A 24,674-nucleotide genomic window follows, 5' to 3' on the forward strand; every position below is an offset into this window, starting at 1 on the left:
TAGTGGCCACCCTTGTGAAGAGACATATGGTGTCATTGAGGACCGACCCCTTGTGAAAGGGTGCCTCCCTCATATATATATAGAAGATGCAAACTCATTCTCTGATCCATTCAATTTATATGAAGAGCAGTTTATATATTAGTTAGAGCAAATCGATCCTGTGAAGAAGGCCAATCAGATTTGTTCTTGTGAAATTTGCTTCAAGGAGTGAAGCAACATATATTGGGCCTGTATCTTGCATTATTGCTAGACATATTTGATATATAAAGAAGACACGTTATGTTGGGGTTTTCTCCCTCGAGTAGGAGGGTTTTCCCTTGGAGATCAAATTGCAGATATTCTAACCAAACCTCTTTCCAGAGTGAAGGTTGATCACTTCAGAAAAGGTTTAGGTATGATAGAAAGGTAATTTGCTTTGTAATCTGTATCTGCATATCAATAAGATGTTTAATGTGTAAACTTCTTTGTCATGAAAGGACATTTTGGATTTTATCCCCTGGGTTCATATCTAAGAGGTGACGATCTCTCAAGATAATGAACACTTGTATGTCGACATTGTAAGGTGATGATCTTATAATGTCCAAACCAGTTATCATGTTGGATCTCTGGTGTGTCATGGATGTACCATGATTGTGTTGTGGTAAAACATTTGTATAAGGTGTTTTGTGCACATACCACAACTTGGATAAGATGAGAATTTAAATCTTTCTCATATGATTATCCTTAAGTATTGCGTGTTTAGGCAATAGTGATATCACATGCTTAGGTGATATCCTGTCATCACAAGATTGACGTGATGGACATTTGTATCACGTGTTTAGGTGATACTTCATATCATGTGATTAGATGATATGATTTTCTAAGATGAGAATATAAATCTTTCTCATATGATTATCCTTAAGTATTGCGTGTTTAGGCAATACTGATATCACATGCTTAGGTGATATCCTGTCATCACAAGATTGACGTGATGGACATTTGTATCACGTGTTTAGGTGATACTTCATATCATGTGATTAGGTGATATGATTTTCTAAGATGAGAATTTAAATCTTTCTCATATGATTATCCTTAAGTATTGCGTGTTTAGGCAATACTGATATCACATGCTTAGGTGATATCCTGTCATGACGTGATGGACATTTGTATCACGTGTTTAGGTGATACTTCATATCATGTGACTAGGTGATATGATTTTCTAAGATGAGAATTTAAATCTTTCTCATATGATTATCCTTAAGTATTGCGTGTTTAGGCAATACTGATATCACATGCTTAAGTGATATCCTGTCAATCACAAGATTGATGTGATGGACTTTAGTATCCCGTGTTTAGGTGATACTTCATACCAAATGATTAGGTGGTATGATTTCCCATGAATGTCTAAAATGATTACTATCAACTGAATTGTGATGCTTGAATATATTGTCTACATTCATCTTACCTAGCTAAGAGGGAGTGTTAATGCATGATAGCTTCGGTAAGATAAATGATTGAATGAGAGATAAATGAAGTCTCTCATTCAATCATTTATCATATTGATAACTATGATAAAACCTTCAAGCAATTAATTCCTCTTTGATAGCCATTCTACATTTGCATATAAACAACCTATTGATAATCATACTATGTATTTTGTTTATGTTCATCGATCTAATAAATCTTGTATTTAGATGTATATCAATTAACATAAATAATGATAACTAAATGATTGATGAAAACACCGATTAATATATATCTGGTTGCATATAATATATCGGGTTGCATATAATATATCGGGATGCATATGATATCGGGTGGCAATATAACAAAGGTCACCGATAGTTATCGGGTGTTAGTTTGCACCGATAGTTATCGGTTTTTAAGGCTAACACACCGATAACTATCGGCTGTTAGCATTAAGCGAACACCGATAGACATTGGTTGTAATACTCCTCCCACACCGATTGGCATTTACGTTGAACATGCATTTGTTTAGTATAAACAAAGAGGCACGATCAAGTAATGTCTTGATCGGTCATGACCAATCAAGGCTTTGCTTGACCGTGCCCCATTTGTTATATACTTATATTGAGTGGCATTCGTGAGATAGGATATAGAAAATATTAAATGCTCCTCTCACCTGCCACAAACAAGAAGTTAGTCAGATTCATACATTAAGTCAATAATATATACAACAAGATTAAGTTAATAGAATATAACTTGCATATTGAATGTAAATTGAACATCATTTACAATAGAAATATAGAGAGAATTAAATAAAGAGTTTAACCCATAAATTGTTGAAAATAGATTATTCATGTTCATATTCATGTGGGTTATATTACTTTGTTCAAAACATATAGGTTATATTACATTGTACAAAACATACTTAATATGCTTAAATAATAAGTGGATCCAAGTTGGCATCCATTAGAATCTCAAAATTGCTAAAGAAAATCTCCAATGCATTTTGAGATTAAGAATCAAATAAATTCTATTCAACATCAAATTGATTTTTTTGTGTGATTCTAAATGAATTGGGAGTGAATATTTGAATAGCTAGACATGAAATGATGGTCTTTCACTAGACCTTCAATCTACAACTATATAAAAAATTAATTTGCAATTTTTTATTAAATTAATATTATGATTTAATTTAAAATTAAGATTTAATTTAAAAAAAATTAAAATTAAATCATTATCTGAACTTATAAAAAATATTTAAAAAATCAATAATAAAATAAATATATTCTTAATTATTAATTAAAATCAAAGAAACGGGACTCGGACTCGGCTCGGACTTGGCAAGGCCGACTTGGACTTGGACTCGGGACTCGGCGTTAGACTCGGCTACAGACTTGGCTGGATTCGGGAAAGTGAAAAACTCAAGAAATTTAGAGATTTTTAAATATTTAAAACTTGTTTCAAACACCCTTTATTGAATACACCTTAAAGACACAAAAACATCATCAAACTTGGCTCATTTGATTACATACACAAGTATACATCAATCACATAAGCATAAACGCAAATTGTAGCTGAAGAAAATTACAAACATAGATATATAAATATTGTCAAATGTATACAATATTACAAAACTCATGGAATAAAAAATCCATGTCATCATATGATCATCATCAAATGTTTCATACAAATACCAAAGGTAAATAGTAAATAGTAAATACAACTACAAGTGTACAAGCCTATGGCTCAGAGGGCCGTGCACCCTCTCGCCCTGGCCCCCTGCGAAGGCGTTTAAAGTAGGTCCTGGATGATTCAGCAGCCATAGTCGCTCCCCATGACACCATGCCATGCTCACCAACATCAGGAACAACTATGTCACTCTGAGTCTCAGTATTTCCTGTCTCTGCTCGTGCTCTCTGCTCCTCCTTTGCCATGGCTACAACCTCAACCTCTATATCTACCTGGTCGATCCAATCAATGTCATCATCACTAAAGACAGCTGTAGGAGTCCCAGGAGCTGTCTGATTCTCATTGGCCCACTCTACTTCAAGATCAACCTCATCTAGAATGATAGGAGAGATGTCAACTAATGCATTTTTTCTCATTCTCAGGCGGAGGTTGTAGTGAACAAAGACGAGATCATTCATCTTCTCCATAGATAATCTATTGCGCCTCTTGGAGTGTATGTGCTCAAACATACTCCAATTGCGCTCACAACCTGATGCGTTGCATGGTTGGCTCAAGATGCGAATGGCCAACTTCTGAATATTTGGTGTCGTTGGGCCAAAAAAGCTCCACCAATGATCTGAGTTTGAAATGAGAAAAATAAATAAAATCAGTCTCACTCATGAACTCATCTAACAAGTTACAATATAGTATTGAATAAAACTAAAATTAAGCCTTACAATTTATTTTTACTTGGCATCATAGTTGTCCTACCGTCTTTGGCGACAGGACGAGAGAAGGTCTCCCCTTGTGCATCTGAGAACAACTGTAGCTCTCGGAAAAGGTCTATCTGAGAAGTACCAGTAGGTCCCATCTTCTCCATGATTGCGTATAGCCCATTAAGGACCTCCACATCAGCCTTGAAAGAAGGAATAAAACGGAATGCCGGATTCAGATAATAGACTGCCGCATGGATGGGCCTATGAAGCTGATGATGCCATCTCCTATCAATGATCTCCCAAATGGGACCATACTTGCTCTCATCTCCTCCATAGACGAATCTGATGGCCTCCTTTGCCCTATCCATGCCCTCATATATATAGCCCATTGTGGGCTTATCTCCATCCGCAACTTGGAACAAAACCACCAAGGGCTTAACAAACTGCAAAATTGAAAATATTGTGTAATTTAGAAAAATGAGCAAATAAGAGAATACATATAATAAGTTATAAAACATGAAGTTAAATTGTAGAATTTATAAAAAAATTACCTTCACTATCTCATCAGAAGGGACCCAAAAGCCTTGCTCATCAAAAATGCAGTCTGCCATATCTTTCCCTGCAGGGGTGGTAGCATAGGATGAGGAAAACCACTCCTCACCAACAATCATACGTCTCAAGGTAGACTTAGACCTAAGCATGGACTGCAATGTGAGGAAGTTTGTGGCAAATCTTGTGGTTCCTGGACGAGCTAACTCCTTCTGCTTTGTGTATTGTCTCATAAGAGCCAACACCCATGAATGATTATATACAAATTTGCAGACATTTCTTGCCCTTTCTACACATCTCTTGACCCATGGGATTTTTCCAATATCCTCCAACATGAGGTCAATGCAATGAGCAGCACATGGAGTCCAAACTATAGATGGGTGCCTCTCCATCAATAGTCTACCTGCAGCAACATAATTTGTTGCATTTTAAATTGTAATTAATGGAGGTACAAACTACAAGATAGTAATTAATTTGCAAACAAAATTAGTTTGTAATCAAAAGTTTACCCGCAGCAACATAATTTGCTGCATTGTCGGTCACCACCTATACGACGTTCTCCTCACCCACATCTTCAATCACCTCCTCTATCTGCTCACATAGGTAGGTGGCATTCTTGCAATGGGCGGAGGCATCAATGGACTTGATGAAAACGGTGCCCCCTGAAATAAAAAAATAAAGCTAGGTCAATGATCATTCAATAAACCATTAGATAAAAAATAAAAAATTAAAGACTATATGAAACTAAAATTAATCAATCACCTGTGGAAGAAACAAGAAAATTAAGGAGAGTTCTATTTCTCCTATCCGTCCAACCATCAGTCATGATGGTGCAACCTTTAGTGCTCCATATCTGGCATTGTTCATCTAAATCCTTCTTCACATCATCCACCATTTGAGACAAAATGGGTCCCCTCAAATCACTCTCGCTAGGGGCTTTGAACCCCGCCCCGAATATGGTAAGGGCATCAACCATTTCTTGCCAATAAGGAGGCCTGTCGCAAAGAAACTTAATGAGATAAGTTAAGTATAAAAATAAAAACAATTAAAGTTATCAAACATAAAAGTTAGTAAAACATTCACCTGGCTACAAAGAATGGAATACAGCTGTAGCTCCAAAACCTGCCAATTGCCATTATAGCAGCATCATGGACCTCCTTGTTCCAACCCATGCCCTCAAGCGACGGTTGGGACCCAGGAGTAGTGCAAGGCACAAAGAAGGAATCCAACCTAGATTTACGAATCCTAGGTCCAATGCTAACACTCCCACTACAACTACTAGTGCTAGGAGCATGAGAAGTGGCGGTGGCACTGCCACTTATAGAAGCAGAAGTAGAAGCGGAAGCACCAGCAGTAGCAAACTGAGTGGGACGATATGGAGGTAAGGAAGAAGGGCCTCCAACACAACCTAACTGTGTCCCTCTTCCTAAAATTGTCTCTCTCCCAATGGCCGCTTGATCCTCCTTTTGTTTCTTTTTCCTTACAATTTCCTCAACCATTACATAACATTCACGTACGGCCTCAGGGGCTGCTTTTAGGCATGGTTCAGCATCATGTCCACGCACACCAACAATATGGTATTTCAGCCTATATATACCTCCATGGAATATTGTTTTGCAAAACATACATTTTGTTTGCCCCTTTCCTTGCCCTGGAAAATCCTCATGATATTTCCAAGCAGGGTCCTTTCTAATGGGGGGTCTAGAAGCTGAAGTAGACATTTTTAGGATAGTTTTGTGAAACTTGAAGTTGAGGCAAATAATAAAGTGAAGTTTGCTGCAATAAAACATTACCAATACAAAATAAAATTAATACATATTACATGCATTCAAAAAAACTGAAGTAGGGTTTGCCAAACCCTACTTTAAAAAAAAGAAATTTACAAACACTACATAGTACAACACTACTACATACTACATGCTACATACAAACATACAAAAGATTGTGAAAGAAAATGTAAAACTTTTAAAATAAATGAATAGAAAATGGAATTTTTGCATACAAGAAACAAACTAATCTTAAAAAAAACAATCTTACCTCTTACAACAAGCTTGAAATGAGCTGCAAAGTCTTCCTATCCAACTCTTGATGCACCAAATCCAAACACAATGCAGCTCCAATGTCACAAATTGAAGAAAACTTGAGCTTCCTCCTTGCTGGTTTTTCTTCTATGCACCCTTGTTTTTCTTCCCAATTCACTTTACTCCTTTTTTTGCAAGTGAATGAAATGAAAGTCACTTTTAGGGATAGAAGATAATTAACAAAAAAAAACGGAATTAAAAAAACATTGCAAAGTAATATTTTTTTGTCTTTTACTTTTGGCCCATGCCGACCGAGTCTGGGGCTCGCCAACTTACTCGCCGAGTTTGGCTAGTAACTCGCCAACTTACTCGCCAGACTTGGACGAGTCCGAGTCCGACTCCCTAGGACTCGCCGAGCATGACTTGTACTCGGACCCGCTGAGTCCGGGCGAGTCCCGTTTCTATGATTAAAATATATCTAATTAATTTTTGAATAAGATCTAATTTTTTAAAATTAAAATTAAAATTATTATTATCTAAATTTCTAAAAAATATTAAGAAATCAATAATTAAAAAATATAATATTATGATTATAATTAATTAAAATATATTTAATTCATTTTAAACTAAGATTTAATTTAAAAAAAATTAAAATTAAAATTATTTTTTTATTTGGTAATTCAAATTCAAATTCAAATTAATTATTGGAACATCTAAAAACTATTTAAAAAATCAATAATAAAATAAATATATTCTTAATTATTAATTAAAATATATCTAATAAATTTTTGAATAAGATCTATTTTTTTAAAGTTAAAATTAAAATTATTATTATCTAAACTTCTAGAAAATATGAAAAAATCAATAATTAAAAAATATATTTATAGTCTAATTTTTTACCATGGTTTACCGCTGATTCAGTCTGGATCGATTTGCTGTCACCTCCTCCCCTCCCTGATCCTTATTTAGCGGGAGAAGAGCTGGATTCTGTTGCTTTGATTTGTTGCTTAACCTTAGTGAGAGTTGGGGAAATGGGACAGGAGAAGTTGCAAGCAAAATGACCCCTGAAAATCTGTATTCGTGTAGTCTATTACCAATATACACGGATAATAACATAGATTGCACATGATTACACTGGAGAAGAAAGACAATGTAGTGAAGAAGTCGCGCGACGCTAGTAAATGCACATTCAAGGGTTTTTTTCACTGTTTGACAGTCTTTTAGTGTTTTCCCATTGTTTCTAGGATTACTGGTTTTTCGCGATTATTTTGGACGATTATTTGCATGATTTAAACGCGATTTAAACCCCAAAAAATCGTGGAAAATCGTTGACTGATTTCTCCTCAATTTTTTGGGGGAAAAAATCGTTGCCTAAGCCGATTCACGATTAATCGTGATCAGACGCGATTTTTTGCCGACTAGTGCTTCACTGGTTAAAGATGCCACAACTAACCTAGAAAGCAAAAAAAGAGGGGGTCCCCATTTGCAATGGGGCGATGTGTGAAAACGTCACAACAACCACATCATTTCACCACCTACTATCACATGCAATTTGGGGTCGGGAATGTTGTTTCCCCTTCATGCTACTAGCCATGACTAGAACTAGTGTTGATAATGATTGCCACCCTTTGTCCTTGACTTTATAATCTGGCAAGTAGTTAGAATAAATGTCGTTTCTTTTCAACCGTCTTGGATTGCTGAAACTAACTTTCACCATGTGCGTTTCCTTGTACAACTCACACTCAACACCCTTGGACAAAATCTTTCTCATGTACAACTTGCAACTCGCACCTCTGTACAGGCTCCTTGCATTGTTTTCTCCCTCTTACAAACTCCTTGCTATGTACGGTCTTCTCTTTTCATATGTCATGCCTTTCTCTTGCTCGTATGGATTAAAATTGACTCTGTATGGTTGAGTCTTTGCTCCGTATGGTCTCTGTAGTTCGTGCGGCCTTGGTGATTACAATTTTTGCTTGTGGACCTGATTTTTATGGCTGTTGTATGACTTCCCTCTTCCACTTCCACATACAACTTGGTTGTTTTGTCTTCGTACGGCTAGAGAATTTGATCTTTGTTGTAGGACTTGTTGACCTTGTTTTTTGTGCGAATGCGTGACTTGCTTCTTGTTGTACAACCTCACCTCTTTCCCATACGTTGCATTGCACCTCTCGTACAGTACCTTAACCTTGTCGTATGATCTGATCTCTTTTGCAACTTATTCTTCACTAGATGGTTTGGCTATTGTCTTCTTAGCGTACAAACCTTTGTGTGTGCTTCTTGCCCCTGTCAATCTTCTTGTTAACTTTGCTACTTTCACACATGCCAAGTTTACTTTTTGCACTTGTGCTCTTGGTGTGTGAAAAAAGGACTCTATTGGGTTGATTTATAAGGGGCTCTTCTGTTTGGGGTGAGCTTTTTAATCAAATACTTTATTAGGTTTACAAAAATAATTTCCTCCTTGTAATGTCTCTTACCCCTTTTTATTTTTGAACACTGTTTATCTTTATCCTTTGTTTTATGCTCGCTTTCCATTCCTCCATATTTTTTCTTTTTCCTAGTCTTTATAATAATATTTTATATCTTTAATTTTTCTAATAAAACATATCTTTCTGCATAACTTACCCATACTCATTCTTTTCATCTTCAATTTTTTCACCCCTATTGCTCTGTAGTAGCTTTTTTCTTTTAATTTTTGTAATTTTTTGTAAACTTTACTTTTCTCTACTACTATTTTCTACTTCTTGGTCTGTTCATCGTCTTCATCGTCAACCTTTCTCTTTATCCTGAAATGATAATTCGATGTTGTATATTTAATTACAAAGAAGACGAAGGCTCCTTAAATGGAGATTACAAGAGGATCATCACATAATGAAAATAATTGAGAATAGAAACATGAAAGATAGAAAGGAAACTTCCTAGAATTAACTAAAGATGAAAGACATAAAAGGAAGTTTCTAAATACTAACTAAATAACTAAAACTAAGATGACCATTATAGAAACATTACATTATTATTTTAATACCTTCCCTTAATGGTCACCCTACTAACTACCCTATATAAGATGTGACATAATCTGTAGGTCATTTGGCCATGAATGCATAGAAGGGTGTCCCCTTCTCCTCAGAACACTTTGTGACACGAGCCTTCTGCTGAGACCCTCCCTAGTTTTGCAGAACTTTTGGATTTGACCAAGTTTACCATAATCTTTCTACCACAATCCTTCCAACATGATGTTGGATAACAAAGCCATCCCTCCCTTTATCCAGAGACATCAAGATCAGCTTCTCAAAACTCACAAAAAACCCATCATGATTTTTTTTGGAAAAAAAAAACAAACCTAGAAAACAACACCCTTCATGATTTTTTGTGGAAAAAATTAGAAAACCCTCCAACAAAGAAAGAACCCACAATTTTTGTGTGAAATTTTTTTGCAAAAAACAAATAGAGAAATCGTGATTTTTGAAGAGAAAATCGTGCAAAACCTTCCATGATTTTTTGTGGAGAAAAAATAGAAAACCCATTCATGATTTTTGAGGAGAAAATCGTACAAAACCCCCTAGTCTGTTCAAAAACTTTACTTGCGGCCATCATGATGAGTAAACAAATCAGAAAACCCACAAATTTTTTTGACTAAAACTATTCGTCAAAAAAGAACCTAAGCTTTGATTACATGAAATTATAATTCGATGTTGTATATTAATTACAAAGGAGACGAAGGCTACTTAAATAGAGATTACAAGAGGATCTTTCCATAACGAAAACAATTGAGAATAGAAACACGATTGACAGAGTGGAAACTTCCTCAAACTAACCAAAGATGAAAGACGTAAAAGGAAGTTTCTAAATACTAACTAAATGACTAAGACTTAGATGACCATAAAACATTACATTATTATTCTAATATATCTCCCCTATGCCCATCTGGAGGCATGACATTAACCTCAGAGGCATACTGCTATCTCCTCTTTGTGTCTCATTGGGTGTCTATAAGGAGTGGTAACATTGGCTTAGCCTCCTCTTCAAGCCCAATCACATGCTTGAATCCTCTCTTTGGTGGCTTGCTTGGAGGAATATAGTTGAAAACCAAACTATGCTTATCTAAACAGTCTAGATATCATTATGATATGTCTTCTCTCTATTTGAATGATTCCTAGAAGAAATAAAGCATTGAGCTGCCCAAGGAACCTCTCCACGACGAAAGATGCTCTCTGTCCTCTTAACTGTAACAACCTTGGATGCACCATTTGGCATGCCACAAAAAACCTCATTCTTTTTTTATATTAGGAAATGAACCTCTTGTAATATTCATTTCAATACCTAATAATATTATATTGTTATTAGCTCTTTTTCTCAATATGATATTGGAATGAGAAGGTACTTAGGTTAAGCTTAAGTGATTATTAGGCTACTTTATTCATTTGGAGGCATGAAAAAAAAAAAACATTTTTGTGGGTATCAAATGTCTTGTTTTGGGGGAAAGTATTGCTAGGGCACACGAAAGTGTCATTTGAAGGCTGTAGCACTTGCCATAGCTCGTGAAGGTGATGGGAAGGGCACACGATACCCTTCAATCGTGTGTTTTTTAAACTTGTTGCATAGTGCTTCTAGTTGTGATTTTGAATGATTTGCTTCCTGGTCATGTTTTGCAGAGAAAACATTTTTGTCTTATTTTCTACCAAATTGTTGAGTTGATTTTTAATGGCTTCAAACAAAAATCAAGCCACAATCATGGCTAGGGTCCAATTCGCAAGTAGTCTTACCTCTTTATTATTTATTTAGTTTGTAAGTTTATAAGGGGTTGAAATTTTTTTGGATCGCTTATTTTGGGGGCTGTTTCTCTAAGAACGGAGATTCCATTAGATAAATATTCTTGCCTCAATTTTTACACTTAGAAAGTAAAAACCCAGATGCAATTGATGAACAAGAATTTGTGTGGTATAGTAAATGGGAGTGAGAAACCACCCATAGGAGCAAATAAATTACTAGATTGGTCCTGCTCTCTTCGATTGTAAATTACATCATGCAAAACTAGAAAAATGATCCAAGGAAATTTGGGATAATCTACATATACTGTTTGATGCAGAACTAGTTAATGCAAAATTTTCACTGAAGCTTCAACATTTTAGATTCAAGATGGTTGATGGTGTCGCTATGTCTAGCTACTTGAGCAATATGAGATCTCTTGTTTGACAACTAGCATAATTCAAGCTTACAGTAGATGATGAGGATGCCAAAGCCATTTTTTTAAATAGTCTACCTTCTAAATTAGTTAATGTCATTTTTATTAGTAATTAACTACCATCTCAAACTCTGGAAGTTATGATTTCAGCTCTCATAACTGAAGATTAGAGAACAACTGCAGAAAATATAGATGATGATCCTCAACTTGGGATGGCATTATACTCAAGAAATAATTTATGCTTTATTGGTTCATGGTATGAATATGTATATCATCGAGATTTTACATATTAGATGGAGCATTACTTCTGTTATTAATGGAACTGAAAATTAGTTCCATGTTCTATTGACTGACGAGCGAAATGGTGTTTTCTCTCTTTCTAGATGTACTTTGGTTGACAGGTGTTCAGTGGCAGCTCCTGTTTGGAAATGATATGTTTTTTTGAGTCCTAATGGTTTTAGGTCTTGTTTACAAGGAAAGATCTTGGCCAATCTTCTTTTTAATATTTATTAGTAATTTTTCTGGATTAAGAACCTTGATTGGAAGGAATTAACGCCTTCCTTGTTTTCATATGTTCAGCTTATTGATGAGGGTTGGATTCCACATACAATGAATGTTTTGTCTATCATTGGTTTCTAATTTTTGTTCTTGGTCAAGTACACTTTTTTTGACTAGTTATTGTGCTTGTTTGAATTCACAGTCTGTCCTCTAGATTTCCCTGATCCTTCAGAGGTGGCAAGAGACTGCTCTCAGGCCCTAAAAAATGAATCAAAATGTTGTACGACACTGGACAGTTATATCTCTGGAGTTCAACAGCAAAGTCTCATCACAAATCTGCAAGCTTTGGACTGTGCCACCTCTCTTGGTGTTATGCTTCAGAGAAAGAATATTACAGATAACATTTACATTCTTTGCCGTGTAAACCTGAAGGACTTCTCTCTTCAAGGTTGTTTCTAATTTTCCTCTCAATAAGCATAATTTAATTATTCTGCATATTTTTATTGAAGCTCCAAATTGGCACATTGGAATCTGATTTTTCTGATGCATTTAATTTTTGATGTATAAAGAGCCATATTTGTCATGATCTGATCCTTTCCTGTTTGTGTTGTGACTGTGATTGGGACCCCACCTGTGTACAATAGCATTCGGATCACAAGGTACTAATTTTTGCTTAATATATCTGAAATATACTTAGCTGTATTTAGTTTCTTTACAGTCTAATAATGTCAGTCTCTGCAAGATAATTGTTACTATCATTTGACACATTCTAATATGGTAAAGGGATTTGCATTCAATGTCCTATTATTTAGAATGGCATTAAAATTCCTTACAAAATATCCAACATTGTGAATGGTTACATGGTAATCCATCTTGCTTGTCTTGAACTATTTTAAGTAATTTTGTTGAGTTCTTGTGACAAAAAAAATTATTTATTTTAATAAATGTTTTCATTCAGTGACTCAAAATATTTATACCAGATGCAGGCTGTCTTCTTCGAAGTTTGCCTTCAGATGCTATGATCGACAAGTCTTCTGGAGTAAGTTTCACATGTGACCTGAATGATAATATTGCTGCTCCTTGGCCTCATTTTTCTCATTCGTCAACACCTTCGTCTTGCAATAAAGGTATTAATCTGCTTTTAGATCAATGTTAGCAACTTTTGTGAATGCGATGATCTCTTTATTGTTATGGTTCTGCATGACTTATTTAAATATAGTATTTGACATTTGTATGCGCTATTCCAAATGAATTTTAATTTTTATTCTAAGCTTTCAGATAAATTGCTGTATTCTTTTGAGATAATGTATTTTTATCTCAACCTTATCTATGTCCTAGTGTCTTAGCATAATTAAGTGTCATAAAATAGTTATTAATGATGCCATGAGGATTTTTTGATATTGTCAGTTGATTTATCTCAGGCGTTTCTATGTCTAGTTATCATATACTGCCTTGTGCTTGAGTTAGACTGACTTCTATCAGCTTCAAGTTTCAGTTGATTGCTCCATTGTGAAATGTAGGCTTGTTCTAGTCTGTAACAATCATCCTCTGCACTGTGTAGTGGCTCTTCATTCTGGGCTGTTGAAGTACAATTCTAAAAATGTTCTCATCTTTTGGAAGTTGGGAATTGGTTATTTTCCTTGAAGACTTTTAGCACTGTTATTATAGTAGTTTTTATAAATGGAATGCAAGTGCAAACCTGGAATGCTTCCATTTGGGGGCCATAAATGTGCATATGGCTAGCTATTGAATTGATTTTTTGGAACTAGTGAACCAGTTTCATTGAAGTTTGATTTCTGGTCATGTGGCTGTCTTGTGTTCGTAAAGAAACATTCTTTGTTATTTGAAAATTGAAACTTCAAAAACATTCAGATGTTTGTCATATTGGACTTTGAGTTTTTCTCTAAATTTTATTAATTTTTGAAACATATTATTTAGTGGATTGATACTGGAATGATTCCCTTTATGTGTGTGCAGCAATTAACATGCCAGCTTTTCCAGCTGCAACATCAGCCTGTAATGGTATGCCATAAATAATAAATAAATATCGTCTTTCCTCATTTTGTTTTGAATTTTCTCCTTACTAAATTAGATTGAGTTCATTGCATGGTGAGTATTCATGCTTGGATCAAATCGTAAGATTTAACTTCTTTTTTTGAACTTAATATTGAATTTTGCTCTTGAAATATTTAACATTTGCTTAATTGTTCCCTCCTTGCATTGAGGATATATATTTACTTTTTGTTTGTCAAATTTGATCTAATCTTGCTCTTTTTTCATGTTCTGTTTTTGAGCAAGTAATTGCATGGTACATGATTTTCTTTTTTTATGGATTTGTTTTGATAGGAAACATATTCCCTCTTGCCTTTAATCGATAAATATCATATTTTCTAATTCAAATTCATTATTTACGTATGGACTTCGTCCAGCTATTTGTTTCATATCAACATTGTCACTGAGACACGGTTTGAAGATATATCAAGATCTGAAATTTGAAATAAGATGAGTACTTAAATTTGTGTGTATGTGTGCATTCATGGTAGGCTTCTTGTTGTTGAGTAATTCTATTACTTTTCTAAAAATTATAAACAATTCTTGTGCTGTCGTATCTGGGTTCTTACCTGCTATAGCACAGTTGGGTTATTCTAAACCTCACTTTTAAAAGTGTTTTTCAACTCTGAAGTCAGAAAAACTTTACTGCAAGAATATTTTTCAAACAGTTTCAGTCAATCCTGTTGCCTGGCTCTGAGGGTTTAGCCAGGTTGGCAAGGCCTGGCATACTTCTGAGTATAATGATGAGGTCAAAACACATGAAGGTGTACATCTGAAACTATATACATATAGGTTAAGGTGTAAGAATCATCCTCTTGTTTAGCGTGCTGGCTTGGGCTAGGACATAAACAATCTCCTTTACCTATGAAATGTGAATCTGAAGCTAAAGGCATATAAGTTAAGGTGTCTAATTATCCTCTTGGTTTTAAAAGGGGGTTTCATATGCGAAATTGGTGTGCTGGCTTGGGTCAATACATAAACAATCACCTTTACCTTTAATATACGCAATTAGATGATTGGCCATAGCTCAAAGACACCTCCAAGTTCTAATTTGACACACAATAAAACCTCATCCAGAACCTATAAAATCACCTTTACCTGATTTTATCTTTTATACATGCAAATAATTCTTGGGACATGTTTAGAGACATCTCTAAGTTTTATGCTTTTACTCAAGGAAAGTCTGCAAGCTTACTCTATTATATTTCTTAGTTCTTCTTGTTGGTTGTTCCAACTGATGACCTTGAGATCCCCTAAAAGTATCCTACTCTCTATTCTTAGAGACCTCAAGGTGTAGGCCAACTTGACAAAGGATCACCTTTGCTAATACAATCACTTTCTTCTCTTTAGGCTATGCTAAACCTAGGTGGGTAACTCTACGTCAACACTTCACTTGAAGACCAGTGATAAACTTCCAGCTGTGCATTGCAGATTAAATCTCATAGCTTAAGATAAAGAGTATAAAGGGTATCGCAATAGGGTGTGCAACTCTTTGAGACTTTCAGGCTTCTATGAGATGGTACAGATAAAAAATGTATCCGAACTTAATAGAAATGTTTATAAATTTTGGGTCTTTGGGAGGTTAAACTTAAGGCTTAGGGGATTAAGACTAGACCTGTGCCTAAAGTAATAGAGTCAAATGGTCAAGAAGTATCCATTGCTTGCACTGAATCGCAATTTGATGGTTTTACTACTACCACTGCCTTGCAATGATATAACATGTCAAGGACTTACAGTCTGAACATGCTTAGTGATCCAATTGTAATGAAATACATATTCTGTAATGCTGCAGAAGTATGTATTCTACTCCTTGAGCAGATGACAACCAAAGCATCACATGATGCAAGAAAAGTTGCAAGATAAAATGACAATCCTTAACTGTATTTTATTAGCATACACGCATACAACCTTGGGGACATTCAAACTGAAGCATATATTCATATATAGAAATCAAATGAGGTTTGCAGACTCAAAAATGACATTATAGACCAGACAATGCAACATTAGGACACAAAATCATAGTCAATGATCCAACAGGCATAAGATATTTTCCAGCAAAATCTTGTTCTCAGATAAAAAATCCAACCCTTTGAATGATTACATTGCTTGCCTTTATAGCTCAGTCATAACTGAGATGAAACTTTGATTCACAGTTCAAGCCCTAACCCTGCTAGGGTTAACTAAAGGGTGAAGACTAACTCCACTGCACTCAATCAAATCTCAAACGTGTGGAAAACATCTTGTCTGGTGCAGATGATGAATCTTCATTAAATTTAATGGTTGGGATTGGCAGTCTTCCACATAGTTTCGTCTCAGAAGTCCACTGAGATGTTCTGCCAGACAATTGGTACCACTGCAAGCCATAAATAGCACGGCCGCAATCAAATATTACTCGTAGGGTATAGAGAGGAGCTAATGGTGCTGTTCTATAGCCTTGGGCTCAAGAAAATGTTGGTGGGGGTGTTGAGAGCATTAAACCTCATTCTTGGTGCTTGGCATCTGCTACAGACAAAGTTTGCTGCTATAGCTGTTGGCTCTATATTTGAATGCTTAAACATTGGCCGTCGATTTTGAAGATTAGTGTGCTATCAAACAGTACAGAGGGCTTAACAATTTTCTTAATGTTTCTTTAAAACAGGGTTATTGATCGTATAGATCAACGGTCATTACTTCACCAAAGATGTCCCAGTTGAAAAGTCAGCTTTGTGAACAACCAATGAGGGGCTGCCATTTGTGCCTACATGTCTGCCATGATGTCAGATTGGACAGGTGTCATTATTCTATGCACTCACTAACGGTGTTGGGTTCCTTGGTCTTTCCTCCATGAACTTGCACCTTGATGACTTGTGGAGTGCACTAGGTTCTCATAACCTAGTTGGGATCCGAAATGGTTGGGAGAACCATATCGGTGTCCAAAAAAGATAGTTGTGAGAACTTCACATTTTGAAGAGGTTGCGAGTTTGCCGTTAGTCTTTGATAAGGTTGCGAAAACCTTGTCGTGACTTGACACGGTGTTGAAAATCAAGGAAAACATCGCCGAAACCTAAAGAGCACTTAAATCTTTTTCAAAACACAAGAACTCTTGCAGGAACTTTTAGGGTTGCTCCAAATTTGCTTCAGAGATGCCACGTGATCATTAGAATTGTTTGGGTTTGTTGGGAGAAACTCATGAATGTTTTTGGCAAGAAAATTATTTAACTTGGTTGAATCTGTAGGCAATTTGAAGTAGGATCCAATTTTTGGATGTTTCATACCTAAAACCGGCCTGTATATGTGTAACTTAGTATTGAAACAACACTATGTTACCAAATTATTTAATTGAAGCCCTAGAATTAGATTTGGATTGTTTTTGAATTAGAATTTGCTGCAAAATCCCATGGGTCCACTTGTGCACCCAAACTATTTGGGACTAAAATTTTAGAAATAGAGCCGCCCAAATAATGTTTGGAATTGAGTTACTCTCTATTTCTAAAATTTTAGTCCCAAATAGTTTGGGTGCACAAGTGCAAGTTTCAGCACACTCATCAAAGTCATTGATTTCTTAGGGTTTTTGCTACTTTTTCTTTTTTTTTTCCTTTTTTTTGATCCTCATGCATGATGGGCGTTGGTACATAGATTTTTTCCACCATTTTGTATATATATGACTTGCCCAATAGTAGTGACAGAACTTCCTAGCTGTTGGATAGACTTCAAGCAATCTTCTTCTATGTTTGAAGGGCAGCTCACTTTTAAAACAATCTTGGAATCAAATGGGGTATGCTTTAACATGTAAACAGGAAAGGTGACTTTTTGGAAATATATCTAATTAATAGCGAGCACAAAGTCCCATAAGCATCTTATTTACTTAACAAAAATCCACCTAAAGATCTCAAATCATCACCGAATTTCTCCAACATAGGAAAAAGAACATTTTTGTGATGGGCCAATAGATAAACAAAAGTTGTCAATATCTCAAATGAAGATGACATGAGAAAGGAAACCATTGCACATTCAACATAAGAATAATGTACAATTTCAGAAAAGATGACCCACAGTACACCGAATTTCTGCATTCAATTTCCAATAACAGAGCTCAAATTCTCTTTAATATCTTTTATACAAGTCTGTATGAGAATATTAGAAACCTCCAGAATTTTACCAAAACCTTTTTCCAATAAATGATCAATCACCAAAATACTTTGCCAAAAGATCCACTCTGAATTACCTGCTAGCCTATTTATAGAGTCTCTTTCTTATTCCAAACATAATTGATTCTTGAAAATCAATTACAAAAGAAACCCCTTCCTTGCCCATACAATGTAAATTGTCTTTAAATTAATTAAAGATTTTTCAGGTTTCAGCCTCTTTGTAGTTCTTTTAATTATTTTGAGTATGGTTAACAGTATATATGAGTAAATACTGCAATTCACTATAATATTCTGATGCATTAGGTAAAAGGAAGTCCAGTTAAGAGCTATCACAAATCCTACAACGAAAAAGAGTTATAGCATTTTTAATTGCTGATTTGTCATGGTAACAATCCATTTGAAGTCATATTGTTATTAACACAATGCACCATAGAAACTAGTGATTGATTTGAAATGTTGTCGGCCGTGAAAACTAATAACTGGAATTCTCCATCCCTCACTCTTTTTCATTTTCTTCCAATCTCTTTCAAAGTGTTTGGCTAACATTTCTTTTCACAAACCTCAAAATTTTCCGACCTTTCTGTTTCTTTCTTTGGCAGAGAGTAACTCTCATGAACCAGCTATTTGGCAAAACAAATAGTTTGTGAACCAAACAAATTCCCAATTTGAAAGAAATCTTCTTCTTCATCAACATGGTTTTTTGGCAAAATTATGAGTTCACAAACTAAGAAAACACCAAAACATAGGTGTCTTCATCTCTTAGGCCAAACATCAGACACCCAAATTGAGACTTATATGGACGATACTCAAGATGATGAATTTTAGCAAGACAATGAGTTCACAAACTAAGGCAACTATCAAAATGTTAAAAACAAAAAGATACAACTTCATTGGATACAAAATATACTTAAATGACTAACAAATGATGAGAATTTGAAGTACCTTTTGACAAATCGGTAGGTTTGTGAACTAGTGATCCTCTCAGAAAGGTTCATCTAACAAGGAATGAAGAACCCAACATGAATCGGATCAATATTTAGGCATTGGAGTATAGTGACTAAAAATTTGGTAACAATTTGGCTTTGACTGTGGATAAGGATTGAACAACACAAAACTTCAGTAAAGACCAGTGCCTTATCCATTGATCTACAAAGTCACCAATTGAAAAATAATGGCAGGGATAGACATAACAGGAAAAGGAAACAACCTTAGACAACTATGCACCCTTTTTAATCCATCTTATCATTATTAAACCATCATATAGCATTCATAAATGCTGTAGTTGGAAGCATTGCTGAACTATCATGTCTAAATTTACAACAAACATTTTTGGCCATTAAAAACTAATTTATCATTTCGAGTTATGCATTTTGAAATTTTAATACTGTTAAAAGCATGCTAAAATCATCCCCTTAATAGGACTCATCAGACTCTTTGGAATAATGGTATAAGATCATAAATAACATGAACTTTTGACCTAATATTTTTTTGGCTATTTTGGCTGATACAAAATAAACTCAATTCTCGACTAAACACAAGTATTTGATGCCATTTTTCTTCCTCCTTGACCACTACATTTTGGGATCTTGATTCATGTTCATGATATGGTCAGATGGGAAGGTTTTCCCAAAGAGTGCACCTGTGATAGAAAAAGATGCTACATGAATTTAAGGTAAATGGAAAGCCATTCCTTTGTGGTCTACAAAAAGGAAGGTCTCAGGCACCAATTTTGGCAGCCTGCCCTTCTTTAACAATTCATTGATGTAGAGTTAGGATGTGGCATAGTTGCTAATCCCAGTTATTGACAAGAGGGTACATAAAACTCTTCTGACTGCCAATGTCAATGATCAAGTGCACAAGACTGCCTTTCACCTACATTTGTAAAACAAATTTGCTTTCTGGATTCTCCATCCCCTCCACTGTTGAAAAGAATCCAGGGTAGTATTTGTCAGTGCTAAAACTTTGAGTTCGTTTCCCTTTGGCATTGGAGGTAGGGACCGTTACATTGAGTTCCATGGAATGGAGCCACAAATGTCTTTTGAGCATTGCACACAATCTTCTCATTGCAGCAGGAATTTTGAATCATACCATTTTCTATTTTTAGTGCTATAAATTATAATGGAATTGCCTTTTCCTTGAGGGAAACCCTGTTTGTGCCACCTAGGGTCACAGTTATTGGTAAGGGTGCTGGCTCCTCATCTAGTGATACAGATTTGACTAAGTTCATCCATTCTGATATATTGGGGTTCTTGGCTCTATATATCTTGGTGATGTGTCCTCTTTCTTGCATATTTGGACTATTTATAGTCATCTTGTTTTTCTCTTGGCATTTTTCCCATCTGACAGTACTAAGGTTTCATCTCTCTGGATTCACACAATGTCAACAAATTGCTCCCATGGGATCCTTTTGTTCTAGCCTTTGACACTGTAAGTTGCCCACTGGCAATCCACATCTTGAGAGCGGGAGTAGTGATCTTGTCTTCATTCAAGAAGCAATTGACTACAAAGTAGGATTTATATCAGTTGAACTCTAATTGTCAATCATTTCAATTTTTATCGTTAATTCAAGTTTTAGAATTTGTAGATTAATATGCTTTTGGAACTTTTGAATGTGTGTTTGGAAACTCTGGAATGAAGCATCTTTTGATGGAGAGAAAACATTGCTGCAAGTTCCTTGTATATTATAATATTTCTAACCATTGTTGCCTCTGATCCTGTTAATCAGTTCTCTGCCCAGATTTGGCCTAAGACGGTCTCATATTAAGTGTGTGTTGTGATTTCCTGGAACTTGCAGAGATGGGGCTCAAAATTTCCATCATGTTTCTGAGATGAGTCATGGCTTGCCATTTTTCCATTGGAACATGTGGTAAGGTGAACACAGATCCCAAGGAGAGCACAGAAGGTTCAAACTTCCGTGTTCTCTTGGTCTTGACCCTTTTAATGCCAAAAAAATTATTTGTATAACCTGCCTTGCATAAGCAAGCTTATGTTAGCTAATTTAGCCAAGTCCTTAGCATCTGTTAGCTAATTTGGGATAATGCCTTTTCAGTATGCTTCATTTTGGCTATGTGAGTTCCAACTTGTACAGAGACAAGTTTGATTGTAATCTTGTACCATACAAGTTTTGTTGTATTCTTAGTCACCTATAGTAAGGTTCTTATCATGGCTGTGGCTCATTTGCAGCATCACAATTTCCTCTATCTGCACTACCAGCTTTTTCCTTGATCTCATAAGATCCTTGGAACAGTCAACTTCAATGGTATTTACAAGGTTAGCAGGCCCATTAAATATTGTTCTGTTTATTTCTAATAACATTTCTCATCAAATATCCGTGCTTTGTATCATAAACTGATAAATCTTCAAAGTTCAGCTTATCTTGTGAACAAAGTGGAACTGATTATTTTGTGTACATCAAAGTTATACATATCTTATGGGCAAAATCTCAACAAATTATTGGTTCATCTGGTGATTCATCATATCACTGCTTTATCAAGATTTTATGTCTTATTCATGCACCTAAGCCATATTTTAGTTGTTCTCAGTGATTGATATAATTTTGTGTTATTGTTTGAGACATTCTTCTGAACATCCGCAATCTTGTTTGAAATCTAAACTTATGGTGGAGAAGCCATCAGAATCTACCAAACATTTTGAACATCGTTACTATTACTTGTGTTTATTACATTTCTAAACAATATTCATCAGCTATTACTCATGTAACGAGTCAAACATAAGGTGCCTATAATGTAATGACCGTCAGTTTATTATAGGTGATTTTCTTTTTGTTCCAGTAGTGTCATATCTAACATATACTGAGCCTGAGATTTGTTGGGGCATAATCACTCGTAATTGGCCAACTAATTGAGTACAGACCATACTGCTAATGGTTTTGTAATAGGTGATGTTCTTTTTGTTCCAGTAGTGTCATATCTACCATATACCAAGGCTGAGACTTGTTGGGGCAAAACCCCTCCTAATTGGCCAACTAGTTGAGGACAGGACACACTGCTAATGTTTCCCTTTCTTTCTCCTTTTAACTGCGAGAACAGGCCACCCTGCTGATGGGGTTCCCTTTTCTTCCTCTTTATATGCATGGAAGGCTACACGAATCAACCCAGTACTATTTGAGGTTACTAGTTTTCATCTTCTTCTTTGCATTTGTTATTTTACAAGTAAATACTATTTTAAATCTTTCTATTTTTTATATCTCTGCCACAGATGCATTTTATTTGTATTATTTTTTAGTTCATTATGTTGTTTCTTCGTCAATTGCACAGCTGTGCATTCTTGTTATGATTTTTTCACTATCACAGATCAAACAAAATTTAAAGCCGAGTTTTAAGTTTTACTTTCATTCAGATCTGTCAAAAAGTCCATTCACAAGCTTATGATATGATGTCGGTTGTCCCGTACTCTGCATCATCCTGTGTAGGATATCAACCGCTCATCACTTTATATGAATGGTTCCTCTATGAGGTGCACTTTGTCAACCAATTCTATCTTGGCGACTTGTTAGTAAGATGCCAACATGTTAAATGCTGTTTTCTAATGTGAAAGGACCTGCATTGTCTAAGAACAATATCAAGATGAATGCTAGCAAGACATCGACATGTCAAAAGACTAAAACTTTACTCTTTTGGGCATAATTAGATTCTTTATGCTCTTTAAATTGCAAGATCTTCCATAATCATCATTAATAGTTTCTTTTATCTGATCTCTAATGATTTGCATTGTCCATTTCTTTATTGCAGGGCAGAAGGGAGTATCGGTGGTGATGTTTCTCTTTTCGGTTCTCTCTGTAGTAATGTTGATCCCTTAGATTCGAGTTAACGTGAGACAGTTAATGCAATTAGATCCTGTTCTCGCTTTGTGATCTTGCTGAGTGTATTACCCAGTTCGGCCTTTACAGTTATGCATACTGATGAGCATTCCAGAAAACTTCAAAAAGTTGAATGCTTAGTACCTGTTATTGCATCGCATGTATATGTAATCTTTAGGCACCTTCAGGGGTGTCCTCTGTAAAATGTAAATGTAGCTGATTGTAGATGTATTCTACCATGTTATTTCTATCTGTTTAATAATCCTTGGATGCACTGTTGCAGGTTTTTTGGCCGCACGGAGACATTTTTATGTTTTATTCATATATCATGTAATTATTGCCTTAAAATATTTTGTTGGCATTTTTTAGGTCCATTGTTTTACATTGAAATGCTTATAGCGTCACAGCATAATTGAATTTTATCTGCTTTTATTTACTCGGTACCTTTTAAAAGGAATTGCAGGAGATATTAACAAGCATTTTATATGCAATAGAGCTCCTGAAAATCCCTAGGTGTGATCAGAAACTGAATTCATGATATGGATTCTTGGGTGGTGCTGTGGTGGATGTTCAATTTGACTTGAGTTCTTGTCAAATCCTTTTTGAGACTGTGTAACTGGTGCTCATTAAGCTCATAGTTCACTCTTAGCAAGGCAGATTAATATCATTTCTGGCAGCTTTTTAAACATTTGATGGCTGGTTAATAATGTCCACAAATTTTAAATATCCGTAGGCAATGAAGAACTTAATGATTTTGAGGGCAAAAACGGTCCGCACTTGTAATATGAATAGCTATTCAGTCTTATAGATATGATCTTGGATGGGAGAGATAAGTTCGTGCATACCTTTTTGGGGGTTTGCAACAAATCAATACAGTTATATTTTTATTTTAAGGTGAAAAAATGGTTGTGGTAGTACGACACTTTTTGGCATTTGTAACAAATGAGTGGTTATATATTTCATAAGATTTTTTTTGGGATTGATTGCTACATTAGTTGTTTTCCACCTGTATATAATTGTTATTATAATTTTAGGGTAAGTCAATGGTCATTAGGATGACTTTGTTCCTGGTTTTTTTTACAAACTAATCTTCAAAATTCAAAATCAATCAATTAGGTTCCATTTGCCCATGTACCTTAAGACAACTGCACAGTTGTATGATTTGATGCTATGTACTAGTATATAGATATTTAGTCCTAGCAATGAACTACTCAAGCATTTCAAAAAAATATCATTCTAAAGTACTAGAATAATCAAAATTGCCACACTTGATTTGCTGTAATAGAAAGATAAAAAAATTCTGTATAATTATGTTTAATATCACTCAATTTCAAAGAGTTGCTTTAGACAAACCTTTTGGTTTAATCTTTCATCTACCTAATAAATATAGTTACCATATTGTCAGCCTAAATTTTAACGAGGTAAGAGTAGAAGCAAGTAAAGTTGTAGTGGGAAACCTTAGTAGATTGTTAGATTGAATCTTAAGTACAGGTACAGATCTGTAGCTGCAAAGCCATGGCTGCAAGCCTACCTCCTTTAATAGAACACTAATCTAATGCAGAATTTCAAACGATGTTTTGAAAAAAATATATATCTAAA

The 24,674-nt window shown here is 35.2% G+C and overlaps 1 protein-coding gene across 7 annotated transcripts in view; it reads left to right on the top strand.

The window, feature by feature from the left end:
• The window catches only part of LOC131037124 (uncharacterized GPI-anchored protein At1g61900), a 91,135-nt gene extending 67,372 nt beyond the window's left edge, over positions 1-23,763 (top strand). Inside the window, exons 4-9 of one of the 7 annotated variants that reach the window (XR_009371516.1) lie at positions 12,280-12,525; positions 12,722-12,736; positions 13,058-13,204; positions 14,055-14,099; positions 23,008-23,405; positions 23,539-23,763. Coding sequence is in view for 6 of the 7 variants with exons in the window: in XM_057969162.2 (XP_057825145.2) it covers positions 12,280-12,525; positions 12,722-12,736; positions 13,058-13,204; positions 14,055-14,099; positions 23,008-23,075 (521 nt within the window). In the remaining variant the exon portion in view is untranslated. Of the gene's footprint in view, positions 1-12,279; positions 12,526-12,721; positions 12,737-13,057; positions 13,205-14,054; positions 14,100-21,050; positions 21,128-21,439; positions 21,527-23,007; positions 23,426-23,538 lie in introns of those variants that run through there. The other 6 variants (XM_057969164.2, XM_059216533.1, XM_059216534.1 and 3 more) reach the window with 6 other exon arrangements.
• Positions 23,764-24,674: the final 911 nt, after the last annotated feature.

The sequence above is a fragment of the Cryptomeria japonica genome, chromosome 2, assembly GCF_030272615.1.
Source record: "Cryptomeria japonica chromosome 2, Sugi_1.0, whole genome shotgun sequence".
Classification (NCBI taxonomy): domain Eukaryota; kingdom Viridiplantae; phylum Streptophyta; class Pinopsida; order Cupressales; family Cupressaceae; genus Cryptomeria; species Cryptomeria japonica.